Source organism: Rosa chinensis, chromosome 4, assembly GCF_002994745.2.
Source record: "Rosa chinensis cultivar Old Blush chromosome 4, RchiOBHm-V2, whole genome shotgun sequence".
NCBI classification, from domain to species: Eukaryota; Viridiplantae; Streptophyta; class Magnoliopsida; order Rosales; family Rosaceae; genus Rosa; species Rosa chinensis.
The window spans coordinates 750,360-771,975 of NC_037091.1; the positions used below are offsets into that span (position 1 = coordinate 750,360).

The 21,616-nt window shown below is 42.1% G+C and overlaps 1 protein-coding gene and 1 long non-coding RNA gene across 4 annotated transcripts; both read right to left on the reverse strand.

The window, feature by feature from the left end:
- Window positions 1-340: 340 nt before the first annotated feature.
- LOC121052633 lies at window positions 341-4,034 on the reverse strand. Its single transcript, XR_005809681.1, has 2 exons — window positions 927-4,034; window positions 341-841 (listed from the first exon to the last, which is right to left on the reverse strand). It is a non-coding gene; the product is annotated as an uncharacterized LOC121052633 (long non-coding RNA).
- A 12,957-nt stretch (window positions 4,035-16,991) lies between these two features.
- Window positions 16,992-20,549, reverse strand: LOC112196442 (putative F-box protein PP2-B12). 3 transcript variants are annotated; one of them, XM_040519023.1, is made up of 3 exons: window positions 19,872-20,549; window positions 17,533-17,651; window positions 16,992-17,418 (listed from the first exon to the last, which is right to left on the reverse strand). In XM_040519023.1, the coding sequence occupies exons 1-3, from the start codon at window positions 20,148-20,150 to the stop codon at window positions 17,016-17,018; spliced, it is 801 nt and encodes a 266-aa protein (XP_040374957.1). In that variant the 5' UTR covers window positions 20,151-20,549; the 3' UTR covers window positions 16,992-17,015. The 3 variants fall into 3 exon arrangements, with proteins under 3 accessions (XP_040374957.1, XP_024192559.1, XP_024192558.1); XM_024336791.2 differs by lacking the exon at window positions 19,872-20,549 and adding an exon at window positions 17,912-18,186; XM_024336790.2 differs by lacking the exons at window positions 16,992-17,418; window positions 17,533-17,651 and adding exons at window positions 18,767-19,254; window positions 19,418-19,539 and having other exon boundaries at window positions 19,872-20,540.
- Between the last annotated feature and the right edge of the window lie 1,067 nt (window positions 20,550-21,616).

Here is a 21,616-nt window from a genome sequence, read left to right on the forward strand (position 1 = left end):
AGTGTGAAAATTAGACGTGGGCCCCACTATGTTTCCATAAATATAAAATACCGTAATGGAATGGAGTCTGTGTGAACAATGAACTCGAATATCTATATCAAATACATAGGTTGTTTACACAGATATCTATGTCAAATACATAAACTCTATCTCACACGGGTTTTTGTGTGAAAGAGTTATAGCTTTCAAAAAAAAAATTCTGCAAATTAATTATTAAATACATCTGCAACCACTTTTTTTTTTCCTGAACATTTCAACAAGATAGAGCCAATCTATCCAACAACATATATCAAGCGCATAAAATCACAGCAGCAATTGCACCACAAAAAGAACGCCCAAATTCAGGAAATCCGAATCACATAGCCAACCCACAGGTCATGAACTACATAATAGATCAGATTCTTATAGACAATGAAAGATGACTAGTCAGAAATTCAGAATCAACAACCACTTCAAGTACCCAATTACCATGAGATAAAACTACTTCTAGCCTCCCAGTAATTACTAATTACATCTAAACCCAATTGTAAAAGTTAACCCTCTAGTAAATGTGCTGTAAGCCCAGACCATGCTTGCCACGAACGCAGCCATAAGGATTTTGAATGAAATTCATGGATCTGCAAAAGCATTACCAGAAGGATCCATGAACCAAAGATATGAAAAAATTATAAAGACAGTAAACTTGAATGAAATTAAATGAGCTGCAAAACCAAGTAGAAAGAAACAAGAATATTATTGAATGAAATTAACTAACCATAAAATCAACATCCGAAAGAAAAGAAATCCAGATTTCACGAACCTTTTCACAATGAACACATCTAAAGCAATCCACCACAAACAACTGGAACCAAGAACCACAAAAACAAAAATATTCAAGATCCAATAACAAATTGAACAGAGTAATAGGATAAGATCTAAAAACATACCTGGAATCGATATACTTTTTCTTATATCTGAGATTGAATCTGGGTTCGAAGATATCAATGAGAGGAAGAAAATCATGCAAGGTGATGGGTGAAGAAAATCCTAAAATTGAAAAATAAATTTCCAAGTTTAGGATTTTGGACTTGGGTCTCTGAGGGGATAAGTGTAAGTATAGGATTGGGAATGGATAGGAGAGAGTAGAAGATGAAGGATTTGATGAGATTGTTCCCTACATCGTCCATCTCTGAGGAACTAATATCGCATAATCCCTTATCGGTTAAAAAAAAAAAATAAAGGATTTGATGAGATTGAGAGCGCGGCGGGGGACGTATAACCAATGTATCTCACATTGAAATCCGTGTGAGATACATTCAAAATTCTCACAAATATCTGTGTGTAGATAGCTACCTGAAAGAACATCGCATCAATTTTGAATTTTTTATACAGAATTTCGTATGTAGCTTCTTTTTACACGGATGTCTGTAACATTAAGTAGAATAGTCACGGAAATCCGTGTGAAATACATTTACATTTGTTACAGATGTCCGTGTGTATTTATCTCAGTAACTCAATAGCTAGCTGTCATGTTAATTGTCATTTGATCAATTACACAGAATTTGTATCTAGTTCCTCTTTTCACACAGAATTCTGTAGCTGATTTTTCTTTTCACATGGATATCCATGTCTTAATTTCACACAGATATTCGTGTATTACTCATCTTACACAGAAATCTGTACCAAAAAGTTATTGTAACAGAAATCCGTCCCTCCATAATTCACATATCATAAAAAATTAACGATTTCTAAATAAACTAATTTGTAATATGTACAGAAATCAGTGTGAATTGATATTCACACAGATAACCATGTGAAAATATTTTTGTTTACACACAGACATCTGTTAGTGGTGTTAACTCACACAGATTTCCGTTGATATTGTTATTTTTTAAATTATTGTGGGCCCAATTATGATCATTTCACACGGTTATCTGTTAGTATTTATGTTTCACACAGATATTTGTGCTTTTTAGATACAGTAAATCCGTGTGTATTGTTATTTTGCTAGTAGTGATAGATGTACAAGACTTCTCCTGGGACGGGTTTGGAAAGAGTGGGCACTGATGCCATGTAGTCTAGGATGCCTTGAAAAGCTTTGTCATGCTCGGGTCCCCAATTGATTTTCTCGGTGTGGTGAGTTTTAAGGAGCTTGAAGAAGGAGCGCATTTGTCGGTTAAGCGCGATATGAACCAGGCAAGAGCGACGACATTCCCTGTAAGGGATTGTACTTCGTTCCTTGTCTTTGGCGGTGCCATATCGAGAATGGCCTGTACTTTCTCTGGATTTGCTTCAATGCCTCTCTCGCTGACTACAAAGTCCTGGAATTTTCCTCCAAGCACGCCGAACACGCACTTGTCTGGGTTGAGTCGCATACCGTACTGGAGTAAGATGTCGAAGACGATGCCCAGGTTTTTGATATGGTCCTCAATGGTGACACTCTTGACAAACATATCATCTACATATACCTCCATTATTTTTCCGATATGGTCTGCGAACATAGCGTTAACTAGTCTTTGGTACGTGGCTCCAGCGTTTTTTAGGCCAAATCGCATTACCTTTTAACAATATAAGCCCTTGTCGGTAGTGAAGGAGGTGTGTTCTTGATCGGAGGATTCCATGGCGATTTGGTTGTAACCCCTCTATTATCATTCTAACCTTTTATGATTTGTATAATTATACCAGTTAGCAACTCCTTTATAAGCCAAAACACCACTTGCTCCATAGAGACATATTTTATCCTTTGTCATCTATTTAAAAATGAGTCTCTCTTTCTCTCTCTAACTCTCTATCTATTAAATTACTTTGTCATAAACCCTGGCATATAGGTGTCTGACCATGCTAACACCTCATGTCTAGTCTTGAGGAAGGCGATTAATTCTGCTTGGAAGTGTGGGTTTGTCTTGGAACCGATCTTGACCTTTCTTTCTGGGTGTGTATCGGATATTGAGACCGATATCAGGTCTTCCAAAGCATCTGGTCTCGAGGGCTTGAGTTTGCGCTTATCTTCCTTCTTTTTGCTGCTTGTATCGCAGGCATCTGGGGTCTCGGGATCTTCCCTTGGATTGTCGGGCTTGTCAGATGGGGAGGGCAGGTTCGTGGTTAAGAGTACCTCTCGCCTGCCATGTCCCCTCGCGACAGTCAAGGAGTTGCACTATCTCGCTAGCTTCTGATCTCCTCAAATGGTGAGGATGCCCCCGGGGGTAAGTATCTTTCATCATTAACATGTGCCCTGTGACAAAGCATTGAAGTCCCCAAATGGAGTCTCGTCCTAAGATGACGTTATAGGAGGAGGGACAGTCGACAACGATGAAGTGCGTTGTCATCAACTGCGTTGTCATAGTGGCGATAGTGCTGCCTCCACCCAGTGTGGTCAACAAATTGTTAGATCCCAAGGGCTGTGTGATTTCTCCTGCAAAGCTGATTAGGGCTCGTAGTCTTGGGTGAGTTTCTTCTTGTCTTGGTTCAGACCTTCAAAGCAACTGCCAAACATGACACTGACCACTGCGCCGCTATCGACTAGGAACCAATGGCATCGATAGTGGTTGATAACCATGGTGATCAAGAAGGGGTCATTATGATGCTTCCTTATGGTGTCCTCATTGCGATTAAAAGCTATCGAGTCCCACTCCACCTGGGGGTGTGGCAGCCATGACTGAGTCCCAACACCTCTTAGCACCTAGGGCATTGCCGCTTTTGTGCGTGAAGAGTCTCGGGTGCTCTTGGGGCCCCTCCATGTATAGTTAGAATCTGTCCGTAGACTTCAATGGCATTGGTTCCTGTTGCGGGAGTATGATATTGTGAGAGCTGGCCGCTTTGAATGAGGTGCTCAATAGCATTTTTTAGTGCCCAACAAATATTGGTAGGGTGGCCGGCTTCCTCAAGGTATGTACAATATTTGCCATTGTCTAGCGGTTTAGCCTGACCAGGTTTGTGTCGTGGGATGATGTCTGTTTCTATTGAAGAATACGGTAACTAAGAAGCATGATGGGGAGAGAGAGAGATATGACACCAGATGTATAGTGGTTCACCTTGCACTTGGGCCAAGGCTACGTCCACTATTTTACTATGAGTGAGGTCAAGTGACCTTTGTAATGATACAAGTGTGGGGATCATTGATCCATCCCTTCTAAGAAAGGGAGGACTTCCTCTTATAGCTAAAGGAAGTCCCCATCTAGTTTACATTTCCGATGTGGGACATAATACACATATTTACTTCTCTTGAAGCCTCTTGGAGAGCATGGGAGAGTGGCCTCCCTAAGAGGTACCAGCCGACCTCCACCATAGCGAGGTAGCTCGGGTGTCGGACTACCGGATGAATGTCGTAGGAGGGACTAGCCATGTCGCGGGGCCCACCTAAGAGGTCGTTGCTTATGCTTGGCGGTATGTGATATAGGTGGTATGTACAAGTCCCCCAAGTCACCGAGTAAGAGGCGCTTCTTGATTGGGGAGTTTAAATATGATGTCGCCAAGTATGAGTGATGACCTTGTTGAACACCATACCCATACTAGTCCCCTAACTCCGTAAGTAAGAAGGGACTCTACGGGTAGGTTGGTGCCATAGGGCCTCATCACGCTAGTACCTGCAAATAAGATAAGAGTGTACAAAATACATATTGATTGCGCTAGGGCAATCTAAGTGACATTTGAGTCAAATGCATCGAGGTGCATGAATGTTTATGTGAGATGCATGTTACACAATGTGTGTATGCACATATTATGTAATGTTTGACATACGACGTATAAGTCAAAAATGTATGTGTTTGTGATAGCATACAAAGTGCATATGATGCATAGATGTGTGATGAACACAATGATATGTATATGTTGTATGCATATGATGAACACATGTTAGGACCGGGAGTGTAGTTACTCGCCGAGTCCCCCAAGTCACGTAGTTAGTACTTAGGTTACGCTCGAGGATGCCCGTGAGGTTGAACATAGAGCTCTGGTATTGTAATAACTATTGGTCATACTAGTGAGACTATAGCATGGCCATGATAGTCCCCTAAGTATGGGTTAGAGGAAGGAACTCTAACTTACTTGACCCGAACGTATAAGCCATAACCCGGTTGTTTGGCTCATGTGAAACGGGAATGTAAGAATTGAGCTCGCTCATGTTGAGCGGGTGATAGGTTGTGGGAACTTTTTCCTATGGTCTTATTAATGGAATGTAAAAGAAATTTAATTGTTGCGATCAACAATAGGTGAAAAATTTCAATATTTACATTAATAGACCATAACACGACAGGTATGAGCGTGAAGCTCAATGATAGTCCCGGTCGGGTACTACCTCCACTTGTGATAAGTGGTATGAATAAGTCCCCCAAGTGTAGAGAATGCTCGGGAGGTGAGATGACTCAGACTCAAGGGATTGGCCCTTGGGCTACCCGTTGGGGGTACCTCGCTCAGGCTACCCTTTAATTATCCCGTTGGGATACCTCGCTCGAGTAGAGGATTTATGAGGGCCTGTGGGCCTTGTGTATAACGACTCTGGTACCCGTTGGGGTAGAGTGAGAGCTTGATGCCTCTCGTACCCGATGGGGTAGCATGAGGGTTTGATGCCTCTAGTACCCGATAGGGTAGAGTGAGGTCTTGATGCCTCTCTTACCCGATGGGGTAGCATGAGGGCTTGTTGCCTCTCGTACCCGATAGGGTGGCATGAGGGCTTGATGCCTCTAGTACCGGATAGGGTAGAGTGAGGGCTTGATGCCTCTCGTATCCGATGGGGTAGCATGAGGGCTTGTTGCCTCTCGTACCCGATAAGGTGGCATGAGGTCTTGATGCCTCTAGTACCCGATAGGGTAGAGTGAGGGCTTGATGCCGCTCGTACCCGATGGGGTAGCATGAGGGCTTGATGCCGCTCGTACCCGATGGGGTAGCATGAGGGCTTGATGCCTCTAGTACCCGAAAGGGTAGCATGAGGGCTTGTACAGCGTGGCCCGGTAGGGTCACTTGAGGGTTTGAGCCTCCTTAACCCAATGGGATTGAATGAGGGCTTGTAGGCCTCCGGTACCCTGTAGCGTGGCTCCGGGTAGGATGAGGAATTGTGCCTCGTAACCCCATAGGGGTACCTGGTGGCGTTGGCCTCCGGTACCTGATGAAAGTGTCTGGCCTTAGGCCTCCGGTACCAGATAAGGTTTGGGCTGACTCGTATACCTAGTGGAGTAGATAGGCTCGGGGCCTTATGTACCCGATGAGGTGAGTGAGCCCGTGATCCTCGTGGCGTTGAGAGCTATAGGTCTCTTTGACCCATTGGGATGGTTTGAGCCTCGTAACCCCGTTCGGTAGATGAGGGCTTGAGCCTCCTTAACCCAATGAGGTTGAATGAGGGTCGGTAGGCCTCCTTTATCCGGTGGTGTGACCCCGGGTAGAATGATGTAATCCAGTTGGGGTAACCGGTGGCCTTGGGCCCCGGTACCCGGTGGCATGGCCCCGTGTAGAATGATGGCTTTGAGCATCGTAACCCCGTTGGGGTACATCGCCTGATTAGAGAGGATTTATGCAAGGATATGACCTTAGCTTTTCCCCTGGGGGTAATGCGCCTGGGGCGCCGCGTGTTATGTCAGATGTATTATATATGTAGAAATTTAATTGACGGGCAATTAAATAAAGCATTATGGTAATACATAGGCATAATAGATATGATATATCGAGACTATCATACTTTGACCATGTTATTGATACATGGTACCAATAGTCTGCTAGCATGTGTATACCCGTAACACTCATGATGTTTCATGTGGTAGTGAAGTTCTACACTAAGTGATGCCACTTTCAAGAGTTGTTTAATTGAAAATGCTTTAACTAGCATGCTGGTGCAGTTGTTAAGAATAAGAAGTTGCACCTTGGGGTGTAGGGCTTTGGTGCATGGCAGATATATACTGATCATAAGTTCATAACTATTGCATGGCAAGTTCATGTTTGTATTGTGTGGTCAGACCACATATAAATAAGGTGTGCATGTGCTGTGCATGTGGGTAAGGGATCATGCTTGATAAATGACACATACACTGTAGCCGTAAGATGGCTGTCATGTCTAAAGAAGAGTGAATATTTAAAGGGCTATATTTACTATAGCCATGAGCATGCCATCTTAAATTAAATATTCAATTCCTAAAGAAGAATTGATAATGCTGTCATGTAAGAGTTGTAGGAGAGAGTTAATTGGATGCGTGTACAGGGAGATTCATGCACATGAGCATGTTGTCATATAATTGAGGCGTGTACAGGCTTTAGGAATCATATATTTAATTTAAGTGCTTTAGTATAGCTAAATTTTGCACGTGGCCATGCCTTACACAAATGTCACTAAGAAAATGAGCTAGCGAGACGGGCAAAGCATGCGTCGACATTATAATGGAGTAAGTGTGTAGGAGTACTTATCTCTGCAGCTGTGCTAAGGGGCTGTAGTTTGAAGACTAGACGGGCTGTAAGAGATTTGCAGGTCCCGGAGAGATTGGGCAGGGAACCTCGGAAACGTATCCACTGATTTCATGGAGTCGCAGGGCAATCGATCACTTGCTGTTGTGGGTGTTTATAGAAGATTGATGGGTGTCCGGGCAACCTCTTCTTCTTTTTTTTTGTTTTTGCTCGCCTATGTCGGCGATACCGAGAGAGATTGAGAGACTGCCATACCGAGAGATGAGCTACCTTCCGGGATGAGCTGCCTGGAGATGAAGTGATGGCAAATGAAAGTAGACCAAACAAGTCCCGGTCGGATTAGGTGTCCAAACTGGTCCCCGGGGTGCCCAGAGCAGAATGGAGTGCTTGGATGTGTGGCTTTTGGTTCGACCCGGGCGGGATGTGACTTCTGGAAGTCTCGGATATGCTGACATGTATTGTAGGTGCGCTCGGAGATAAAAATGAGTCTCGTTCGGGTACCAGGTATAGGCCTATGGACAGATGAGTTCGCGCCTTCGCTCCTAATCTCGGATATAAAACATGACAACTCACTACTTGTATCAACGCTTCGGGGTACCGGAATGGGTGCTCAAAGTGACCGGACTGGTGTCTCCGGGAACTGTCGGTGATGGGAGGCATACCGGCCGGAAACACTTTTTTGGAATTTGTGATTGGAAGCAGGAATGTTTTTGACTGGGTGGAGACTCGTACTCGTAGTTCGTGTTCTGGTACTGCGTGGGAGCAAGAAGATGAGCTCGGTGAGTAGCCTGCTGTCCAGATGCCGGTGCAAAAGACTCAACAAATCAAACCCAGTCCCAAATGTCTAGGTGAGGGAGGTGATTTGCTTGAACGCCCGGTCGATGCTCTTTGTTCCCAGAACGGGATCTTGACTGAACAGAGGTCCCGGTCGTGAAAACTCAGGTCCCAATCGGCAGGTATTGAGCGAGACGTTGAGACTATCTGGTACGAGTTGAGACTTGGCCACTCGCAACAGAGCCTTGACTGTAATTAATGATGACAATCCCGGAGAGTTTGCAGTGAGGCTGGGCTCGAATAGGTCCACCAGTGAGGCCAGGGAATCCCAGGGCGAGAGGTGAACGAGTAGCCGGATAAGATCACCGGGGTAGGTCGACTCAGACCGTGCCATATGGATCCGGGAGGATCTGTGAAGCAAGGAGCTGTTGGGTGACGTCGGTTAAGGGATGAACGAGCAGGTGTCTCCGAGATTTGCAAGGCTACGGGTCTGGACATAGATATATGTATATATAGGCCGTAGAGGCACGGTGACAACCCAACTGTGCTTGTCAAATAATGGCTGAATGCATGGGTCCTACCACATGTATGTATATATATGCTGCAGAGGCATGTATGAATGCCATACCGCACCTCTAACACAGGCATCTATGTATAATTGAGCACAAGGACTTTGCTTTTCTGGACTTGTACCCGGAGGCTCATGTAGCCGATGGCTCCTCGGAGGCTGGGGGAGGAAGGTGAGGCCGTGAGGGTGGTACGTGTACCCGGAAGTTTATATACTCGGAGGCTCATGTACCCGGAAGCTCATGTACCCGATGGCTCCTCGGAGGCTTGGGGAGGAAGTTGGGGTATCCGGCATGTACCCATGTACCCGATGACCTGTGGTACCCGTACATGACTCGTGGTACCCATCCATGACTCTTGCTCAAGGTCGGAGGTGCCTTGCGCGTACATGATTGGTGGTTCCCGTACATGACCCTTGCTCAAGGTCGGAGGCTCGTAACCCAAACTTAGGGCCCCTCCTTCTAGCGCCAATGTTTCTGTTGAAGAATACGGTAACTAAATAGTATGATGGGGAGAAAGAGAGAGATGACACCGGATGTATAGTGGTTCACCTTGCACTTGGGGCAAGGCTACGTCCACTTAGATATTTTACTATGAGTGAGGTCAAGTGACCTTTGTAATGATACAAGTGTAGGGATCGTGGATCCATCCTTTCTAATAAGGGAAGGACTTCCTCTTATAGCTAAAGGATCGGAAGTCCCCAAGTCCCCATCTAGTTTACATTTCCGATGTGGGACATAATACACATATTTACTTCTCTTGAAGCCTCTTGGAGAGCATAGAAGGGTGGCCTCCCTATGAGGTACCAGCCAACCTCTACCATAGCGAGGTAGCTCGGGTGTCAGACTACCGGATGCATGTCGTAGGCGGGACTAGCCATGTCGCGGGGCCCACCCAAGAGGTCATTGCTTATGTTTGGCGGTATGTGATATAGGTGGTATGTACAATGTCTTTGTGATTATTCCAAATTTCTTCATATGAAGTGGTGAGTGTGGTGCAAATCTCATATCAGGGTGCCTCGTATCTCTGGTTTTCCCTGTGTCGAGTGCCGCCATATGGCGCGTCGCGATACCGACTGCCTGATGAGTTGTACTTTTGCTTCTCGGGGCTCTTCCCGTACTGTTTGTCCCTTTTATCGTTGTAACCTGATTGCTCTCGTGGGGTTCTGTCATTGTGCTGGACAGGCTTGTCCTTGTTGGTGTCTTTGTTCCTACTATTGGTTGTCCCGATAGGGTTGGTGAGTTGAGGTATATTAACTGGATGTGTATTGGTGCTGGTGTCGCGACCAAAGGTGTCGTACTCGGCCTGCGCGAAGGCGGTGGCGCCGTCGTGGAGGTCTTCATATGTCGCAGGGGGATTGATGTTGATTTGCAATAGGAAGTAACTCAGCTGGAGGGCTTGCTTGAATGTCGATGCAGCTAGGGTTGGGTCAAGGAAGCAGCACTGTGTGGCTTGCTTTTGCCATCAGCGAACAAAGTCTCGCAATTGCTTATTTGGCCGCTGCTTGAGCCTAAATAGGTCAGGCATCGTGCGATAGCCACTGCCGCACAGAATGAACCGGCGGAAAAATTTGTCCCCGAGCTCCTGGAAGCTATCGATGGAATTAGCGGGGAGGTTAAGGAACCAGCGCAAGGCTTTGTCCGTCAGGATTTCCTCAAATGCGTGGCATGCCATTGCGTCCGTGTATCAGGTTCCATGTAGGAGGGATTGGAAGACTTCCAAGTGGTGGTATGGATCTCGGGTTCCATTGTATTTCTCAATCTTGAAGGGTTTGGCCTCCTGTGGACACTTCTCGGCTTGTATCCGAGGAGTGAATGGTCCCATCTTTCTCTGGAATACGGCAGTGATTTGTTGCCAACCGGTCTTGCTTTCTGCATTCTCTATTCGCGCCTGCAGGGCGGCGATGGTTTCACTCATCTGTAGTAACAATAGAGTGTTGGGGTCGGGTGGAGGTATATTGGCTTTTACAGCTGTGTTTGTGCCTGACGCTCCAGCCATATCGGGTATAGGCTGTGGTGGTGGCGCTGCACCGAGTGGATTAGGGAAGAGAAGGAAGTTAAGGTAAATCACTTATGGTCCCGTGCTGGTGTTGTCTGGAGTGGGGCCGGTAGGGCTTCCAGAGGTTTCTACTCTTGGTGGCACGAATGTGCCAGCGAGTCTGGTGCTCGGGTCCTTGGTTAGGACGGCTCCAGGTGTAAGGACACCACCAATGGTCAGTATCGGGGTCTCCTGTTGACGGGCCCTATCCAATGCCTCGTTGTTCTCAACCAGTCGCTGGAGCACCTCCTGAGGATGTGATTCTGGTTTGTCATGTCACTACTAAAAAGAATTGCTTTTGCGACGCCTATTTTGCGACGGCAAAATGGGTTTTTGCGACGGAAAAAACTTTTCGCGACGGAAAATTAAGCCTTTTGCGACGGAAATGTTGGCGTTGCAATAGGTGGCGTCACAAAATCCATTTGCGATGGTAAAATGCCGTCGCAAAAGATAATTGCGACGGTATTCTCTTGTCGTCGCATCAGTTATTGTTTTGCGACGGCTATTTGCTACGGTGACTTCCGTCGCAATGTCTGTTTCAGGATAATCCATGTGGAGGTATTTGCAACGGTTGCCGTTGCCGTCGCAAAAAAAGAAATTTAAAAAAAAAAAAAAATATGGTGCAAAATTGCACCATATTTTCATTACAAGAACACGCAAAAATGAAAACTATTATACATGCATTAAAGAAGCACAATGAACAAAAAGCTACTACCCAAACAAGTTGAAAATCTAAACATATGATTCTCTGAATCAAACTGAAGTATTTACTATAGTGAAACAAACCAAGTAAATTGACCTTGTGAATGGTATAATACTAGCAATAGTGCCCGCGCTTTGCTGCGGGGTTTGCCGTTGCTAATAATTTACAATAATGATAGAATGATAAAATGTGGCAAAATTTCATCTATCTGAAATTGTTTGGTTTACATTATTGCAATTTACAATAACATCCTATGAAACCATTCTATGACAACATCAAGTATTGCCCATCATAATTGTAGCAGCTGCCCATCATTGTGCACATAGAAAAGCAAGGCCTGCGTTGTTAACTAAATTGACAATACCATCTATAATTGCAGCATACAAGTTAGCAATTTTACCTGCAACCTGATGGAGGAACATCATAAGGAATATTGGATGGAATGGTATCAGATTAGACCTACTTACAATTGAGCTTTTGAGAGTTTGTACCATTGAAATAGCATACTGAATCAGGCTATTACATACAGTTCCCAGTTGTGGCTGCCAAATTACACACCTTCATTGTTTCAGTAATAATAGAATAGGTGTTGGCTGTGGTCAGTGGTCTTTATATACATAACAGAAGAACCATATATATATATATATATATATATTTGTAAAATAGATAAAGGGTAAGGTCATCAAAAATTTGGTGGAATAACACCTCCCTTTCATGGAAGATAGACTGAAACTAAAGGAAGAATAAAAATAAAATAAAGTGAACAAAACAAAAACAAAAAAACAAAGGAATGAACATTGGATCATCCACCTGGCAATCAAGAAGGCGAGAAAGAAGCTGTTGCAAAGCAGGAAGATGCCTTAGTAAGTCTCGGGTTTCAAGTTCCTTGGTTCTCTGTAGAGATTGTATTGAACATGTGAGATCTTTTATTCTAAATGTCATCATGTTACACTGGTAATACAATATGAAAAATGTGTGAATTAGCAGTAAACGACTGTACTATATTAAATAATATGGTACATTCCTAGTCCTTTTTGCATTGATAATTAAACATAATATAAAAGTTTAAAGAAAAAGCTAGAGGGGTGGTTTTTCCATTAAATGATATAGAAAGAACAGTGTACATACAAGAAGCTTGCACATAAGTTCCAATTCAAACTGCATACCAAGTGATCTTTCTGAACATCGTACTTCAGGACACGAAAACAGTCCAGGCGTTCTTCGAGATATGATGCATATAAATGAATGCAGGTACAATAGTCCATGCTTCGTCTCAAAGAATCATCATCGTCATTATTCTTACTTAAAAGCAAATGAGATATGTTCAGAATATGACCTCTACTCCAGCTATACTTAGCATCACAAAATGTACAATCAACTTCCCTCAAAGTGTGGTGTATAACCATCATGGTTTTCAGTGCTACCTAGGCATACACTGTAAGATCTGAGATTGTTTATGTGTATGTACTAAACGAATAAGGGTGCAGTTTATTATAAAGAAGAATCATAAGGGTACAGATTCTATGAAACCATTCTACGACAATCTAATTCAAAATTCCATTTGATCATAGGCTTTGGTTTGCAGGGAAGCTTCCAGTATTTTATTATTTAAAAGATCACCATAGTCCACAGTCTGGAAGTTGACATTATTGTAAAACTGAAGAGCTGAATCAAGTTCCAAACTATTGTAAGAAACATACAGAGAAGTCATCCAAAAGAACAATAGAATTCATTATATGCTACTAAAAGATGATAAGCGAACAATATTTCCTATTATACTGACCAGATAATATTTCCTATGATAAGCGAACAATATTTCCTATCGGAGTTTATTAGGCCAACAAACTGCCCCCTTGTTTAATGTTGCTGAAAGCTATCTGATGCTAGAGAAGCCACAGGTAAGAAAAAGACCACTTACTATAGAATGTGTTAACATTCGAGAAGGTTCATTTAGGTTAAAGCCAAAATTTGATTAAATCCGATGGACAAGGAGTGACACTAAAAGCAAGACCATCTTGGTAACAACAAATGCAAACTTCAACGTGAGAGGGCATTTTATTAGATCTACTAAAATACCTCAGAAGACATGTATCTATAATTACAAGTAGTCAGCTGATGAAGTCTAATGGTTCGATAATAAGAAAACACATAACAATGCAAGCGCAAAGGCGGCAAAGCCAAGTAACAACGGATGTGCACAATTCCAACTTAAAGTGTAAAGGAAACTAACAAACGAAAACAAAACAGCAGCTATTGTACCGTACCTTGAGTAATTGGAGATCTTTTCTGCAACTCTGGGGTCATGGTTGGTGCAGGCATGTCAAACCTGAATAACATAGGTTACCAAAAGACACAGGCAAACATAACAACTTCAATCACTGTGCATTCCCTAATGGTTTCTAAGATAATACAAGACCCAAATCACACAAAGGGCTGACAAACCAATTCGAGTAGTCGTGTCTTTGAGTTTCTTCCTCTGCAACTTCTTCAGCGTTTTAGGGTTATTTGGTGGCACAAAGAGGCCATCCACAAGCTGGGTGGCCGGTTTTCAAAGGTGATTGGTTTCTTGAGGTTTTGCATCAACTCCAAGTCTAGGTTTGGTTACCGATGAAAAATTTAGAATCTTTGGCTCCCATGAGAGACCAACTACTGCTTTGATATCCGCCATTCCAAAAACACAATGCATGGAATCAACTCAAAACCCCAAAACCCTCATTCTTTGTCACCAAACAGACCATCAAAAACTTGCAGCTGCTTAATCTGCATCGGAATTGCATCGATTGCATCTTCGTGCTTATAGTATCACTACCAAGTTACAAATGAACAATTAAAGCTAGCAGGAACCATCTGACCACATGTGCTATAGACAGTAGATCTACAATATTACCAACTAGCAAGTGTTTGAAACTTTGCTCCCAAAGATAACACACATAATAAACAAAAAGATACTGATAACGTCCACTACAAATCGCGATCAAAACGTTCAACATAAAAAAATAAAATAAAATAAATGAAAATCAAATTAGATCTGGAAGCTAAAGACTCAAATACAAACAGTAAACGAGCTATCAATTCCATCCAACTCAGTTCATAACTATCAGATCGACAGTGATGAATCCCTAATAGTAGCCAAATCAAACCCTAGAAATTGAGAAATTGAGAGAACTGAAAATGGAGAAACTAAAGTAAAGGACCTGTTTGGAGAGCATTGAGGCGTGGGCCTTGCTACCCATGATGTCATGCTTGTAGAGGGCTTTGTCGAAGGAGGTGGACTCGGTGAAGGGCTCGACGGCACGGTGAAGCGCTCGATGGCTTCGGTGATGCCCTCCTCGAAGTGGCCTCCCTGGAGCTTGGCCTCATTGGGCTCGGTGGCAACGCAGTGGAGGTCGAGCTTGGGCATGGATCTGTGAGAGGAGGGTGTGATCGACAGTTAAGGTTTGGAAAGGGAGTGGTGGTTAAGTGAGGAAGAGGAGCGATAGGGAGGTGGGTTTTTAATAAAATAGATATGTATATGTTTGCGACGGCGACATGAAAATGCGTCGCAATTAATAACTAATCCTACTACGGTAAAGATTTACCGTCGTCAATAATAAAAATTATTTGCTATCGAACATTTGCCGTTGCAATTGATATCAATTGCGACGGAAATCGCTGCCGAAGTAAAAAACCGTCGCAAATGCAATTTTTTTAAGTAGTGTGTTCTCCATTTCTCGACGAGCTACCGCAGCTGCCGTGCGCTCAACCTTAGCTTGTGCAGGTATCTCTATTAGGTTGCGCATTGCTATCTCGAGCACGGTGGTTGTGTCGGTCGTCATGACTGATGGCGCGTCGGTGTTCGGGCTCAAGAATTCAAGCCCGAGCTGGACCTTATAGGTCGCTGCCTCGTGAGGCGGATCATCACTATTGGTATCGGGAGTGCTGGTAGCCATTTAGGAGTGTGTTGTTCTGCCAGCAAGGAGCGAGGACCCTCCTTCTAGCGCTAAATGTTTCAGCAGTCTCGGGAAGGGTTTGATCCAGCTAAATCAAGAGTTGTCTTGGTCTGCTACTATCGCTATCGGTCTCGCTTATCTGTAAAACAACGAAGGTCAGAGGGAAGACCGGGTGCGCCGGCCTTCAACTCTCCAATGCCTAAGTCTTTAACGTTATAAGATAATGATAATGGAAAGTGATAGTAAACAGTTACCTCTTTGGGTTGTTGGAGATGATCTTAATGTAGCAGATTTGTGGGAGCTTGGTTCCGTTTCTTTCGGTGTGGGATGTTTGGGGTCCCCGATATCGCCCCGAGGGGTATCAGGACCCTCAGCTGAGAGCTTTCCTTACTTCTACATTGACGATACGAGTCTTGTGTGTCCGATACTTGTGCCTGGGAGGTATATGCATACCAATAAACTCTATTAATTGAAGGAAGGATATAGTGCTCCCACACTTTTTATTCCAGTCTTGAATGTCCTAATGTTGCAAGAGCATCTGCCGAGAAATTTGTTTCTTTGAAATTATGCTTGATGTTGAATTTTTTAAAATTTCGAGCAATTTGCTGAATATCTTTAATAATAGTCTATTTTTCAGAAAAGTTGCATAAAATTACTATCTATGTAACCAGATCTACTTGTATCAGGTCCCTTTGCTTGCTTACTTCTCTGCCCGAGCAAGCCCAAATGACCAAACAAGTCAAAGAAAGAGGCGGACATTATATCATTAATTTGAAGAACAACAATACACATGGGGACATGTTACCAATTCTAAGAGGATACACAAAAATTCTTATGCAATACAATACATGGGCCATAAACACATCCTCCAACCGAATAAAAGAATTCCAGATGCCTGGTTGCAATTTATTGGTCTATGAAAATTCTGAGCAACATTGAGCTATATCCCCTTTAGGCAGGGCTGGCCTTGAGATTTCTCAGGCTCTAGGCGAACAAAATAAATGGGCCTCTTGACCTTCATGTATGTCCTTAAGATTTTTCTTTTTCTTTCAAAAACTGTAATATAACAATATACGTAGGAGTCACAATGTAGTTTAAAAAAAATACTATAAATATAAATCTAAAATTTAAGTAAATATGTAAATTGTTACTAACTAATTGCAGTTGGTGTGATGTGAATGATAATCAAATTACCTAAATCCTAAATTACCTTTCTATGGAGAATAAAATACTTGACATTAATTGAGAGAGGCTTGAATAATAATTGAAAGAGTTTCACCATAATCGCTCATTGAGAACATGACCGTTGCTTTGTTAAGGAAATATAAAATCATTTTTCTTTTGAACAATAAAATCATTCATTAACACCACATTAGAAAAACCTTTTGAAAAAAAAAAGGAAAAAGAAAAAAAAGAAAAAGAAGAACATAGGAAAAACCAAAGCCCACAACCTGAGACAATAGATGGGACAAACCCAATCAGAAACGACTGAAACTCGCTACTAAATTTTAATCTATTAAGTAAAGTTACTGAAGCCCAATACTGAATATAATCAATTTTTTTATTTAACATATATATGAGAGTAAACTTAAATCTCGGGGCCCATGAACTTGGGGGGCCATAGGCACATGCCTGCTGAGCCTCTACCCAGGGCCAGCCCTGCCTTTAGGCCTCACCTCAATACCTTCAACGATGAGGCCGCGCTTAGAGTTACTGACTTCCTTTACACTGCACTCTACAATATCATCATCGTCTCCCTGTTCAATGAAAAATTCACCTATCTCAACCTCTATCCACCCATCTCCTCTGTCTCGAGCTCGCGGTAGCGGAGGCCTAGGGTCTAGGATCACACGATGCACAGTCACTACGTCACTTTGTTGATAACTGATACGCGACACAAGAGGCGATTCAAGTCCATATCTGTGTTGTGAGAGCTGATAAACAAGGTAAGCTGCATAGGTTGTTCCTGGGGATAAATCCTTAGTCTCTATGCATGCTTTGATGTCCAGCCACCATACACGTTTGAGCTCAGCCACTTCAGCAAACCTATCATTTTATCTCACATACATATATATAAATGCATGGTTAAAGCACAATCAAAATAAAGCTCCACTTAGTAATAATATTCATCCTCGATCATGTGATCGAAATCAAGTATACCTGGAGTGTAGTAGAGTTATCCAATGCCAATAAGCGGGTGTATCTCCCCATGCAATTGTAAGCCCTCTTGCGCATACCATATAACATTTCTTGCCGCTTTGCTTTTCTAGTGCAAAGCTCTGTGTCAAAGAGTTAGAGGATTAATAATGCATATATATGCAGACATTTGATATCATGGCATGGGCAGTCAATCTTTCCTATAGATGGATATTTATGCAGATGTCCTGATTCTCGTCTTCTAATTAAGATTGTCAAACTGTGCTAGATATTCATGCTACAGAGACAGAATAATACTAATCAATATAGAATCATACAGGTATGAAAGTACACAATACTGTTGAAGAGCAGAGTTAATTAGTACTAAATTTGGCTCACTTACCATGTTACGATTGCTTATGTTGATGGGGTGACTGCAAAGACTAAAGTAGAGATCCTTCTTGGACATGGAGTTCAAAGACGACGATGACGGGGATTGCAAAATGATTTGCTTATAATCTTGAGGCAGAAACCTCTCCCAGACAAAATCAGAATCTCCAGCTATTCTCAAGACAGGAGAGACTACTGATGATCTGCAGGCATCGCGCGGAGATGTAAAGGAAATGATGAGGGAGATGCACTCCACAGGCAACATGCTGATCATGTCCATTTCTTACTTCTTCTTCCTCTTTCAGATCTCTAGCTATCATATATCAATATATAAAATTTTATATCTTTTTTTCTGTTCTGTAAGGTATCCTAGAAATCTTAAGCAAGAAGAGAACGACCAAAGAGAGACGTTTGAAAGTCTGAATCTTTCGTCCAAATCAATGGTCGACCAGGACTAGTATATAGTTATATACATTGTTCAACATTATTGAAAACACCGTCTGATTAAAAATGGACTGTAGCAATCATCTTCCCTATTTCTTAGTCATGGTTTGGCCTTAAACAACGAAATTAGTTGGCCTTATATATATAGTCACCATTCGCTACCAACTAATATTTAGTTATATACTTGCATTTCTTTCCAATTTTGTGTCAAAACATTAACCATAATGCAGTGTATATTATTATTAGGTTTTGCTGATGAATGCTCTTTTGTGCTTATGCATAAATAAAAACTAACATGGTGAATCCGCCTTGATTAAATCTTTACAAACTTCCTCAATTTTATGCTTCTGTATTGCTCTGGGGCTTTTCATTTTTCTAGCAGGGCTAGATCGAGTTTGCTGTTACATTCAAACCAATATTGTCATGTAATTAATCTCAAATCATTAGGCTGGTTCAAGCTACGCTATATTGTTACATTTCATTTCATTCTATATAATGTACTACATATCTAGTTTAGGCCTAATCTCAATGCCTTCCACAAGGAGGCCGCTCTTAGTGCCATTAACTTCCCTCACACTACACTCCACAGTAGCTTTATCTCCTTCTTTGACGAAGAACTCACCCATCTCCACCTCCATCCACCCATCTCTTCTATATTGAGCTCGTGGAGACGCTGCGGATGGGTCTAGAACCACACGTTCTAGGCATACCCCATGGTAAGACGCTTCTACTCGGCTTTGTTCCCAAGTGACGCGAAACTCAATTGGCGTTTGTGCAAACCCAAATCTGCATCCTAAGAGCTGATAGACAAAGTAAGCCGCATAGGTTGTACCCGGAGACAACATTCTAGTTTTGATGTGTGCCTTGATGTCAAGCCCCAATACATTTTTCAGCTCAGCCACTTCACAAAACCTGTGTACAAGATCCATGCACATAAATATGCATCTCAGTTTGAATCATGAGCAAAGGACATTTAGTAAATTCCAGTTGGTACCCGATAAAAGGAACAATAATTATCCTACAAATTAATCGAGTATATGCGAATTAGCATCATTGGTAATTGATTGGTGAATACCTAGATGCTGGTACGGTTGTCCATTGCCAATAACCGAGTTTGTCTTCTTCCCCTGCAATTGAAAGCCCTCTTGCTCCTATCATATAACATTTCTTTCCACTCTTCTCTTCTAGTGCAAAGGCCTGTGTTAAATTCACCACCATATATACATGATTCACTATTCAAATTATATACCATCATCTTAAGAAGGTCAAACTTAGCTTTTCCATTACACCACATAGTTCTATTAATTAATCCATATATATAAATTCATATATAAAGAAGCAACCAAGCATGTAAAAAAGAAAAGCAAACATTGATTATTAGGCTCAAAATTGGGTATGATTTTGGTACAAAATAATCCTTGACAATCTTCTTCTTTTTTTTTCATTAATTTTCTAATTAGCCAAGATAATTGTTGAAGAGAATACAAGAAAGCAGTCAAAGAACCCTTTATTAAGATAAACATTATTACCATGTTACCATCTAAAATTATGTGTTGGTGGTGAATTCGAAGATGGAAGTAGAGATCCTTCATGGAGATGGAATTCAAGGATGATGGCGATGGCAACAAGGATTTAGAAATAATTTGCTTAATATCTTGAGGCAAAAAGCTTTTCCATACAAAATCCGAATCCGCAGCTTCTCTGACGACAGAAGAGACTAGAGATGATCTGCAGGCATCGCGAGGGGATGTAAGGGAAATGATGTGGGAGATGCACTCCACAGGCAGCATGCTGATCATGTTCTTCATTTCCAGCGTTTTGCACGAGTATCGATTATACCTATTCCCTTATCTTCTTCCTCGGCCCGATTGATTCTGTGTACAAAAAAGAAGAAGAAGAAGAGGAATGAGAGACTTCTACTTTGGACAATTCAGCTGTTTTTGTTTAGTATGAAGACTAAAGACATGTATAAGAACCAAACAGGTGGGAATTGGTTATTGAAATAATTGGAAGACTTCACTTTCGATGGAAACTTCTCCCACAAGTTTCCAACACGTGACGGCCTTAATTTAAAAGAGGTAAACTAAAGCGAAATGTTCCAAAAGTCCAAAGTTTTCGTAAAGGTAATTTAAAGCTCATTTACGTATACCTGTATATGGCCAAATCGGAGTTACCAAAGACCGAAGCAACCCTACATACGGAAGGAACAAAATTGCACCAGGCTGTCTAGTTTTTACTTTACATTCAGACGATTCAACATCTCGATTAGAAAAATAAGAATGAGCGAATATGGGTGTCTAATAATTATTATTATTTTAACCAATTCAACAAGTGCTGTGGTAAGGTATACTAGTCTTGTGAACAATAACGACTCATGAGTTTAAGGTAATATATTTGATAAAATGTCTCACCATATAATAAGTACTTAGTAATTTTTTTTTTAAAGGAGTTTGATGAACCCAATCTAGTCGTGAGGCGCAATCCCAAACCCGGAAGTACTTAGTAACTTAGATGAATACAAAATATATTGAGTGTTTGTTAGGGTAGTAACCCTAACTGAGAAGACTGTAAAGCTAAATTGCAGAAAAGAAAGAAGAAAAATGACTGAATTTTCATACATAGATGATAAGGAGTACAACAACTGGCTTATATAGCCCATACAGGTCTACCAACTCCAGACACATGTCCAACTAGTACCGGCTAGAGACTAAAGCAACCCTAACAACCAGATTAAGCAAAAACGGTAATTGATGGCTAATTAAACTAACTCATGTGCGCAGCACATGCACATTGAGTAGACATCCCTAGTACCAACAGGAAAGTGAGAAATGAAATGAAATTCATAACAATCCATCCCCCTGCGAAAAAGCTTGACTTCAAGCTTCAAAATTTGGGAAACGATGGAGGATCTCGTCAGCTTCTTCCCATGTAGCCTCCTCAATTGAAGAGCCAAGTCACTGGATTAAGCACTTAGTTACTGCTGCATTGCCTTTTCGAACATCTTTCTATCCAAGATCTTTGCAGGATACCACCTAGGATTGTGGGGTCTATATTTGGGGGTAGGTGTGATGAGACCACTATTGCATCTCCAATCTTCTTTTTCAGAAGTGAGACATGGAACACTGGATGAACCTTTGCACAGCTAGGAAGTTTCAACTTATATGCTACCTTGCCAATCTTTCTTTAAATCTGATAAGGACCATAATACCGTGGTGCCAGTTTGTGTATAACCCTTTTTTCAACTGATTGTTGTCTATAAGGTTGGAGTTTCAGA